Genomic DNA, 11,861 nt, shown 5'->3' on the forward strand with positions numbered 1-11,861 from the left:
GCACCACGTAGACGTCTGGAGGAATCAATTACCGGCTGCGGTTTTCCCGAACAGATACGACTTAGGGACCTTCAAGAAAAAAGCATACTCCTTACATATCTTAAAGGCCGGCAACGAATTTCTTGTCACACCTGTTGGTGCGGATGTCCATGGGCGGTTGCCTCACCTCTCCCCATCCCGTGAGCCTCTTGCCCGTTTGCCCCCTCTTATATATATTTAACAAAATACATACGAGAGACTAGGTATTACTACTGGTTTATGATTGCGTGATGCTCGTATACGCAAAATTATCAAACACAAATTTATAAGATCTTTTTATTTATGTATTAAATATTTAATTAAAATTTACATACAGATGCCAGGGACAGCTTAAATTTTTTATCTAAAAAACATTTATTTAAAAAAATAAGCGCAAATAATTGTATTTAAAACAATTTGAATGGAAAATTCAGTTTCTTACTAATAATTTAATTTGCAATAATCATAAAAAACAGTGAAGCTACTGTTATTAAAATACGTGCTACTCAGTGTGACCTAAAAACCTTAATATAGTATTTTTGTCAGAAAATATGGAAACTTAATTTGTTTTACGTTTCTTTAGCTGATCCTTCTTTGCAGGCATTAAATAATAACATATGAAATGAAAAGCATACCTCACAATAAAAATAATTACTAATAGAATAAAAAATAATATAGAAGCAATAGTTAATATCAGTGGTATTTCATAATATTCCGTTAACGAAAGTCCCGCCGCTGGTGATCTCAAGTGTTCAGAACCAAATCGTAGAACATGTTCTATCCACCATACTGCCATATCAACGGGTGGTATTGGATGTTCCCGCATGAGAGAACGAAGACGCAGAATATTGTTTTTGTAACTGAAAACAAAGAAATTGTTAAATGAAAATCATAAGATTCTAGTAACTAACGATTGTATGATTTACAAATATAATATTGTATTGTCTTTAATATGACATCTATTTCAATTGTCTTTGTCAATGGCATGCTAAATTTGAGTTGTTTGGTTACAGCGTCCTATGGTATTAAAGTTTAAATTCAAATATTTTTGTTCAAAATAGGGTTTTAAATCACTTATTTGACAATGTCAGACCAAAAAAGGTGACATTTATACCTGTTTCTGCTAGCCGTGTTGAGAGGCTTAGAAATAATTTGGTAAATAAAATTTTCACCATAACTTCACTTCAATTTCTTCTTTGAGGAATTTGACAGGATTTTAACTCCAGTAACTTTAACAGTAAGCAACAAAGATTGTTTTAATGATAGGGCATCAATGGGTATCTACAAAAGCCGTAAACGCTTATATGTCCTTTATTATGAGAAACATTACAATAATAGTGAAGAATTTAAAATATATGTACAAAAATAGTCCAAGCTCTTTAAAGTAGTTTGTCATGAAGCGAAAACACGTTTCATTGCAGATCAAATTAAAAACATTAATAATAAAGTAAAAGCGACTTGGAGTGTAATTAACAATGAAACTGGTGGATCGAATTACTGTAACATCTCTATGTGTTTACATATAATTAAGCACGTTATAAATTCGGAAACAGAAATTGCAAATAAATTTTGATAAATACTTCTCTGAAATACCGATTATCACGATCAAACCCTTAACTCTTCAGCAAAAGTGATATGCTTAAATTAGACGCACCAGTATCTTCCATTGGTTTTAAATTAAAGGATATTAAAGAAAGAGATGTACTAAAAATCTTCAAATTAATTAACCTAAAAATACAAAGGACCTATGGAGCCATTCGACAAATATTGTAAAATACATACTTGACATTATAACACCTGAATTAGCAATTATATTTAACGAACGCATAGGTGAATAATAATTCGGGCAGTTCTTTTGACCCTGCTAATTTCAGGCCTATTTCAGTGCTGCCTGTTTTTGGTAAAATTTTAGAAAAACTTTTGCTTCAGCAGCTACAAATGCATTTTTGTAAATTATTGAACAAAAATCAATTTGGTTTCACTAGGGGCTAATTAACAATTAATGCGGGTACTAGACTCATTCAGGACATCTTTCACGCCTGGGAAGAGTCACAGGATGCATTGGGTGTTTTGTGATTTTTCCGAAGCATTTAACTGCATGCACCAAAAGACCTAGAGCCCTAAATCTGTTAAAATCTTAAATATTTAAGCGAAAGAGTTCAAATTGTCGATGTAAATGGCAAACGGTCTTCGGGTAAACCTGTGGGAATATGTGTTTCGCAGGGTTCTTTTTTCGGTTCTTTCTTGTTTCTTATATATATTAACGATGTACCGTTTGTATATCATTAATGTAACCATGAGATTCTATTGTTTTTTGATGATACTTCACTTATTTTTAAAGTGACGCTTCACGTGCGATCGAGATATTGATGACGAGGTAAACAATGCTCTCTCAAAAATAGTGCGTTGGTTTGAGACGAATAATCTGCACTTAAACAGTAAAACAAAGTGTTTACGGTTCATTACACCAAACACAGCGGAGGTAAAAACCAACGTACCTATAAAGGACCATAGATTGGAACTTGTGGACACTACGGTCTTCTTGGGTATCACGATAGATAAAAAGCTTCAGTGGGGTCCACATATTCCCCAACTAGGGACTACATTATTATTATTTTATAGTAACAGCAATGACAGTACAATATCGTGTATTTTTATTAAAAAGAGCGCAAAAAAAGAATGCTGGGAGAGTTTCTTGCACAGCTTCTTCTCTCTTAGAGCGCCATTTGTTTCCGAAGCGATAGTAGTATCTAGTATATTAGAAATGACATCAAAAATAATTCTAAAGGAATCAATTTTGAGAAAATAAATGCCTTTTAATGCCTCTTTTTTATGCTTTATTGAAAAACATTCGAAATTGCCCATTTCAAAAGTATGTCTCATACTGGTAAAGAACGAGCGCAAAAACTCAGAAAAAGTCAAATTCGTTCTTCAGTACTATTGACAGAAATTTATAATTGTTGCATGTGCATATGACATCAATTTCAAAAAAGACCCTTCGCAGATGTCACACTTTTTGTGCTATTGAGTACGCGGCACACAAAAAGTCTATATTGCGCGCAATATGTCTTTGGTAGAAGTAAAGGTAAAGATATAACACAGACTCAATGCACACGACGTACACTTACGATCATTTTGTCGGCAGAATTATGGGGACGTACACGCAATGGAAACACAGAGATTGCGGTGTACTATTTCCTACTTGAGATATAAAAAAAATAAGAAGAAATAGAGAATTTTCGGTTCACCCAATTCTTTCAAAATGATTATTAAGGTGACTGTTTTATATTAAACATTCAGTTCTGAAACTATTTCGAAATAAATTACCACACTTCATCTCACAATTTTCTTTTTAAATTTCTGTCATGATACTCCGCCAAAGATGTATCATATAGTGCTGGTCTGTTTTCTATTTCTTGAATCAACATTGAAACATCGATGTCTAGCACCATGATACACGTCAATCACTAGCAAGTGCAGACTACAGACTAAAGTGAGCGTCATGTGCGTTAGCGCGTGTTGACGCGAACATTATATTTTTTTAGCGCTCTTTTTGTACGGCGTGGCGCGGAACCGTCTATATTTTGTGTGACAGAATTTTGCGTGTCGAATGCGTTACTGAATAATATAATTCTATCGGTTTTATTATCACAGATTAAAAAGTGCATCACGGATAGTCTGTCGTCTGTGATAGTAACTAAATTACAACAAAAACTAAACTAAAAATAAATCAAATCAAAATCAGTTTATTCTAGTAGGTCACAGAAATGACACTTATGAATGTCAAAAAAAATATTTTTCTTATTGAATCTACCGCCACTTCGTAAAGAGTTGAGCTAATGAAAAGAAGTAGCAAGAAACACATTGCCACTCTTTTATAATACGTTTTACATTTCCATCGATTTACAAATCACTTCAATTACAATATAATATGTAAAATGATGCAACAAACATACTCAAACATCATATAGTCAATGTCTTACACGAGTAAGTCAAAAAAGTAAATGTAATAATACAAAAGTTATTGAGTACAGTAGCTGCATCATCCACATACACCATAAATAAATAAAGGTATTCTGTGAGCATTTTACAAGCTATTATAAATAAATATATACATATATATATATATATATACACACATATATATTTATTTATTTATAATCGCTTGTAAAATGCTTCTTAAAAGTTATTGTGTGTATATATATGTATTGATATATATATATATATATATATATATAATATAATATAATCTGAAACCGAGTCTCCGACAACAGGATCATCCTGCCACAAGCAGCGCCCGTTCACGAGCATGACGCATGAGCCAGCCATCGCCACCCTCAACCATATTTTAGGGAAGGGGACGACCCGTCCCATGAATAAATGATAAAAGCGCAAAATATTGGAATTTGGTAACAATTTCCTCCAGTATCGAGAGCCCGAAGTTGTTGCTTGTTTGTGTTCGAATTTGATTCTTAGTGGAAAAACTTTATTAGTTTTGAAATTTAATATAAAATCTGCATTCACGAGTTTAACATAGACTTAATTTTGAATAATTATTATATAGCCTGTCTTCAAAGTTGCAAAGTCAAAGTCAAAAATTTTGTTGTTTGTAGCCAATTATATCATTGTTATCGTTGTATTGGCGACATTAGTTTCATAAGGAAATAATAAGAAAGGAAGCTTTCGGGAAATTTCGCTTGAACTATCTAATTGGTGGATGTATATGTAAGAACAAATATAAACTAGCATGTCCAAAGTACAGATTGTCTAAAGTTAATAATTCTTTTATGGGCCTATGTATTAAATGTTATAATAAATTACCTGAAAATATTATAAGTCTTAGTGAAAATAAGTTTAAGTTTGTTATTAAGTGCATACTATCACAAAATGCGTATTATAAGATAGAAGAATATTTAAATGACAAAATTATTTGGAACACTAATTGTAATTTAGTGACAAAACAAAATAAATAAATGATAGGTAAGACGTATTATATGTACAATACCATCGATGTCATTTATATTTTATATTTTTATTATTGACTTTTTATATTGTTATTATTGTTACATTTATATTTTTACGATAATGTATTAAATTATTCTATCGTATTTATGACGTGGAAAAGTGACTTGTATATACCTACTTTCAATAAATTGTTTTTATTTGATTTGGTGTAGAATCCGTCCTTCATAACATACACACCAACGATTAACAGTTCGGTACCTATACCATCACGATACGTGACTTAGATAATATTATCGTCTATACCAATTGTGTTTCTTAGCGCTATAAATTCTAAGAACAACATGTTCAAGGAGTGTGTTTTTTAGTGCCTATACTGGCACTATAATATACTTTGTATTGGCAGACCAGCGTACGATGTAATTATTGTTCTTTAATATCCGGACATTATTGCCCCATAAAATATAAATACGATAAAGATAGGCCTGAAACATTCAATTATAGGAAATAGGTTGGGCGTTGCGTAACCACGTGGTAATGTCGTTGAACTAGTACCAGGTAAAAGAGTAAGCAATTGCGCCAAGCTGTCTTAATAAATTTATGAGAGTATCTTAAAAGACAATAAACTTATTTTTTTATGGAATAGCAGGACAAACGAGAGTACGGGTCACCTGGTGTTAAGTGATCACCGCCGCCCACATTTTCTTGCAACACCAGTGGAATCATAAGAGCGTTGCCGGCCTCTAAGGAAGGTGTACGCGCTTTTTTTGAAGGTACCCATGTCGTATCGTCCCGGAAACACCGCACAAGGTAGCTCATTCCACAGCTTTGTAGGACGAGGAAGAAAGCTCCTTGAAAACCGCACTGTGGAGGACCGCCACACATCCAGATGATGAGGATGATATCCTAACTTGTGGCGTGTCGTGCGAAGGTGGAATTCCGCGGCAGGAATCAGGTTTAACAGTTCTTCGGAACACTCCCCGTGATAAATGCGGTAGAAGACACACAATGAAGCGACGTCTCTACGCAACGCCATGAGATCCAGCCGTTCACAGAGCACTGGGTCTCCGACAATTCTGGTGATTCAAAAAAGCTGCTCTGCGTTGCACGCGGTCAAATGGATAGAGCTGATACTAGGGTTCCCCGGACCAAAGATGACAGCAATTCTCCGTGTGTGTGCTGCTTGAACGCAGCCCATTAAACAAGAGATAGTAAACAACTTTATATTTAAATACAATACTTGACGGTGCATTCAAAATGTCATTGTCAGAATACGCCGGAACTAAATTTGACAACTGTCATATATGGCGGAACGTCGTGTCGATGGTCAGCACAGCCAAGTGGGTGGCATTCATTGTCTAACCGCCATGGTGATCGCGCCACGGTTTCGAGGGATCGCTCTTGTTCCACGAAATCTCAAATAATTGTTATTGATTTCGGATATGAAAGTGACCGTTTAAATTATACAGGGTTGACTTTTGGACTAAAGTGTAATGTGAATTGGACGTAGTTCCTGAAAAACGTTCCAAGCCACCACATCACATTTTAAGGAATTCGTGTTTAAACTTTAATAAATATTAGTGTATTGCATAGGGCTATAGGCTAGACAGTAGGGCTGCCATTTTTTGTCACTCCGTTATTCATAGTAATGAATCGCGTGAGCATAATCATTAAGAAAACCACAAGCGTTTTCCCTTTTCTTTGTTTGTAATACTCAACGAATCGTTGTGTGGTTACTTAGTAAATAAGCAAAAAAAAAACTATTAGTTACGTACAGTTTAAACTTTAGATTATTTTTAGGAAAACACAAATTTTATGAGCACAATTTTATATATTTCTCATACAAAAATACAAAGAAAACCTACAAACTTCGAGAAGTATACTAGTGTGAAAAAAATGTTCTTGGCCTGTATAAAGTCACACACAATTGTGTCTGCTTTTTGGTTTTGGAAACTTAGAATGCTCCCATTCCATGGTTGTATACCATATGGTAAGGCGTTTTATTTGCTACCTAGGTCAAATTGTCTTTATTACAGGTAAATGATTCAGCATAGCCATAGTAGCATTAAGCTCGAAGTATCACATACAACCTTGTAAAATCTTTTGTGATTCAAATAAAAAATATGCAAATAGTATCTTTACCTCTCATTTCCAAGTATTTCCTCCAATGCTACTTTGAATTCATTTTCAGTTAAAGTTAGGATATCGAGTTTTATACCAATTCCGTGGTGAACGTATTTTTCAACGTTGTACCACTGGTCACTGAAAAGCGGTATTCCAATAAGGGGAACTGCAGCACTTATTGCTTCATCAGTAGACTGAAGTCCGCCTTGTGTTATAAATAATTTTACATTTGGATGCTCTGGAAATGTATTAATAAGCATTATAATAACATTGAGTAAGTGAAGGAACATTATTTATTTGAAAATTTTATGACAGTCATATAAAATCATTATATTATATTTATATTACACGAACCTTATTGTCCTCTTACAATACAAAAAGTATTGCTTTCATCTCTGTTTTGAATGAAATCAAAATATACTAAACATGTAGCTGGTATGGTTGCTACAATATCAGCATATACCAGCTATTCGCGTGTCATGTTTAACTGCCCCTAATTTTTGGTATCTAGGTCTGTGTTAACGGCTCGGTCACTTGCTTTATCATAATCACGAGAAATGTTGCTCACAGCCATTTTATCAGATTTCTGTCTCAGAATAACTAAATTGCACTACATGTCACTAATTAAAATATCATCCTCACTGTCTATGGTACTATTTTCAAGAATATTTCTTCGACATACACCTAAACTGTAAAATCAATTATCCTACTTTCGAAATGAACTCTCAAAATATAATTTGATGACTTAAATATATTTGACTACTATAAATAAAACAACAACTGTTAAACATAAAGAACATACTAATAACCGACTTACTCAACAAATCTGGTTGCGGAAACCATTTTGATACTTTAATATTATCTGACTTCAAAGGTAATTCATCTTCATCCCATTTCCATAGTATATCATAACGTAAGGTAGAGAATATTTTAGTCATCACTTCAATTTTGTCACGTGGAATCTGAGAAGGTTTGGCGTTAGTGCCAAAACTAACATAAATTACACCATATTCTGAGGAATCCAAATATGTTTTTAGTTCCTGCAATTATAAAAAGTAAGTTACTATATGAATGTAAAATAAATAAATATTGAATTAGGCGTTATAACGAAAAAATCTTCAATAATTTAAATTTAAAATAAGTTCTGAAAGTATGCGAGGTAGTAGTAAAATTTTTTGATAGAGGACGCACTTCTTCAAATCCTTCTGCGGACGCATTCTGCCTGTAGATTAACACATAGCGGAATTAACACTAAACATATTTATTTTTTACATTTAAATATAAAATAAAGATAAGAAGTGGTAAAATAAAATACCTGTGGTAATTCTTTTGTAGGAGTCTGATGAATTCCTCCTAAGAATTTTATGTTTGGTGGAACAGGATGACTATCACTCCAAATAGGATGTTCATTTAAAAATAGCATTTTCACATCATATTGCAAAGTAAATTGACTTGGAACGTCTTTTCCAAAATATCTCTTCATAATTGCGTCGTCATATTCAAGACTCGGGTAAGCAAAATATGCTATAAGGGTGGCTCGAAACAGTTCAAAAATTTTCTCTGTTATTGACAAATTGTACAATCGGTACGCTGTAATTGATGGGTAGACAAATGGATGACTGGGTGCTCCAAAGCAATGATATGTATACGGATCCATACCCAGCGAACTTATTTGAATAACTGGAGCTTTATAAAAATGTCCAAATCCTAAAGCTGCTCTAGCAAAAGCTTCTACAATGATAAGGTCAAATTTTCTCTCTTTATCATTCATCAAATCTCTTACTTCGGAGGCCTGTAGCTGCTTCTCAAATATTTCAGTCATCATTTTCAGTGATTCTCCAACCTTGAAAATAAATTTCATATTGTCGCCCAAAATATTGTTAACCAAGTCTTGCCTCATTGCATTATATGATATATCATGAACGTCGATTTCCGTTAAGTTTGCTGGAGATTTACCTTTGGGAAAAGCGGGATCTGGTGTGATAACTATAACTTCATGGCCCTTTTTAGCTAGCTCTTGAACAATTGGACGGAACACAACTTGATGACTTATAGATGGTGTTGGAAACACTGCTAAGATCTTAGCTGCATCTAAATTAAATATTAGCAGTAATAAAATAAAAAATTTTGAATCGATCACTGGCATTATAGACAACATTTTTGTATAAACTAAGTAGATGAAATGTTTTATCAATTTTATCAAGTTTAATTTTGTAATCAATATGATAAGTCATCATTATAGTCAAGTGTTTACATGATAAATTGTTTTTAAATATTGACTTAAAAACAATAATTATACCAACTAACTAATTATTTTTTCTTTCTGAATATTGATTAATAAATCATAAAATTTATTTAAATTTTCTTAGTCACCATGTTAGTAGTTTCTCAGCACCACTAGGTTTTATTAATATGGTTCAGAATAAAATTGTCGGAAAAAATAAAACAATAAATTATATTATATGCCTGCCTGTCAGCGGAAAAAAGAACTGTCCTTTGTTGAAGTGTAGGAGTTTTTTATTATGTCTGTATACAATCTACCCTATTTGTACTATAGCCTAACTTTGAACTTTATGACAATCTTAGGGATGAATAAATTATTATTTAATTAAAATTACTAGATCAAATAAACAACAACGACTACCATACTCGTATTATAAGTATTATATAAAATAACAATTTCTAAAACTATTTTAATTAAAATTTTATATAATAATGTAACATTAAAGTCACCTATTACCACAATTATTTTTCATATAATATATTTTTTCTCGACCCTATATACATTCTAGGAAATATGATCAAAAGGGGTTTTTTTTATAACATATGAATGAATTTTTTTTTTATGGAATAGGAGGACAAGCGAGTGGACGGATCACCTGTTGATAAGTGATCACCGCCGCCCACAATCTCTTGCAACACCGGAGGAATCACAGGAGCGTTGCCGGCCTTTAAGGAAGGTGTACGCGCTTTTTTTGAAGGTATCCATATCGTATCGTCCCGGAAATACCGCACAAGGAAGCTCATTCCACAGCTTTGTAGTACGTGGAAGAAAGCTCCTTGAAAACCGCACCGTGGAGGACCGCCACACATCCAGATGGTAAGGATGATATCCTAACTTGTGGCGTGTCGTGCGAAGGTGGAATTCGGCGGCAGGAATCAGGTTAAACAGCTCTTCGGAACACTCCCCGTGATAAATGCGGTAGATAACACACAATGAAGCGACGTCTCTACGCAACGCCAAGTGATCCAGCCGTTCACAGAGCACTGGGTCCCCGACAATTCGAGCTGCTCTGCGTTGCACGCGGTCAAATGGATCGAGCTGATACTGGGGTGCGCCAGACCAGAGATGACAGCAATACTCCATGTGTGGCCGGACCTGCGCTTTGTAGATCGCTAGTATGTGGGCCGGCTTGAAGTATTGCCGTGCTCTATTAATGACGCCCAGTTTCTTTGAAGCCAATTTGGCTTTGCCTTCCAGATGACCACGAAATTGGCAATCGCTCGAGATTTCGAGACCCAGTATTCCGATACTAGGCGAGGCTTTGAGGGAAGTGTTGTCGAAGAGCGGTGATACGACAAATGGGGTTTTGTTAGTGGTAAACGCGCAAACTTGAGTCTTCTGGGGGTTAAATTGGACAAGGTTCAATTTTCCCCATTCCGCGACCTTCTCAAGAGAGGACTCGATAGAAGACACAAGTTTCTCCCGGCACTGGTCGACGATTTCCCGAGAGAGACCTGCATGACCCGTGCATATGGCATCACCAGTGCGGTCGTCTGCATAGCAATGAATGTTGGAGGTGTCCAACATATCATTGATATGCAGAAGAAACAGCGTGAGAGACAGCACACAGCCTTGGGGCACTCCAGAATTCACGGGCTTCGGGTTCGAGCAATATCCGTCGACAACGACCTGTATGCTACGCCCAGTGAGGAAGCTGGAGGTTCACTTGCACAAGCTCTCGGATGAAGCCTTTATTGCAAGTAAACTAAAAAGGTACATTTTTACCTTATGCTACAACTTTATATACTAAATGATTATAATTATATTTCACCTAGTATATACTTTATCTTATGTTAATCATTGCTCGCTTGTACGCCGACATAGGCCTCCTTCAGATCTTTCCACATTTTCCTGTCATAAGTTGTTCTTCTCCATGTTGGTCCAGCAATCTTTTTGAAATCATCTTCCCATTGTATTGTTTGTCTCCCTCTATTTCTTTTTCTATGGAAAAAGATATGTATTGGATACCACTCTATAATGTCTTTTGTCCATTAATCTTGTTTGCTTCTTATCACATGTCCTATCCAACGCCATTTTAGGTGCTTAATTGTTTTTTTCACACTTTCCATTTTCGTTTTATTCCTTATGTTTGTTATTCTTATTTTATCTTGCTTTTTTATTCAACATGCTGCGCTCGATCCCATGTTGGCACACTTTTAATTTGTTTAAATTTTTATTTGTGAGAGACCAAGTTTGGGACTCATAAGTCATGCAAGGACGTATACATGTATTAAAAACTTTTGTATTAATGGATTGGGATATGTGACCGCTTTTTATTGTTTTAGTGACCAGTACCGTCGCCAAGTACTTGATATTCTTAGTTCAATTTCTTTATTCATATGATCTTTAGTAGAAATTATCTGGCCCAGATACACATATTCATCTACATATTCAATGGCTTTGCTGTCTATTTCCAAACTTTCATGTGTATTGTTACTCATAATTTTAGTTTTTTGAGTGTCCATATGCAATC

At 34.5% G+C, this 11,861-nt stretch overlaps 1 protein-coding gene across 1 annotated transcript; it reads right to left on the reverse strand.

Moving 5' to 3' along the window:
• Positions 1-301: 301 nt before the first annotated feature.
• Positions 302-9,251, reverse strand: LOC126978692 (UDP-glucosyltransferase 2-like). The gene is made up of 4 exons (XM_050827703.1): positions 8,420-9,251; positions 7,922-8,144; positions 7,123-7,342; positions 302-878 (listed from the first exon to the last, which is right to left on the reverse strand). The coding sequence occupies exons 1-4, from the start codon at positions 9,248-9,250 to the stop codon at positions 578-580; spliced, it is 1,575 nt and encodes a 524-aa protein (XP_050683660.1). The 5' UTR covers position 9,251; the 3' UTR covers positions 302-577.
• Between the last annotated feature and the right edge of the window lie 2,610 nt (positions 9,252-11,861).

Source organism: Leptidea sinapis, chromosome 3, assembly GCF_905404315.1.
Source record: "Leptidea sinapis chromosome 3, ilLepSina1.1, whole genome shotgun sequence".
NCBI lineage: Eukaryota > Metazoa > Arthropoda > Insecta > Lepidoptera > Pieridae > Leptidea > Leptidea sinapis.

Coding starts and splice junctions, on each gene's coding strand:
- LOC126978692 (XM_050827703.1), bottom strand. CDS start 9,250: ATGCCAGTGATCGATTCAAAATTTTTTATTTTATTACTGCTAATATTT. Junction 8,145..8,419: donor CTACAAAAGAATTACCACAG/GTATTTTATTTT, acceptor TTATAATTGCAG/GAACTAAAAACATATTTGGA. Junction 879..7,122: donor GAAATACTTGGAAATGAGAG/GTAAAGATACTA, acceptor CTTTGTTTTCAG/TTACAAAAACAATATTCTGC.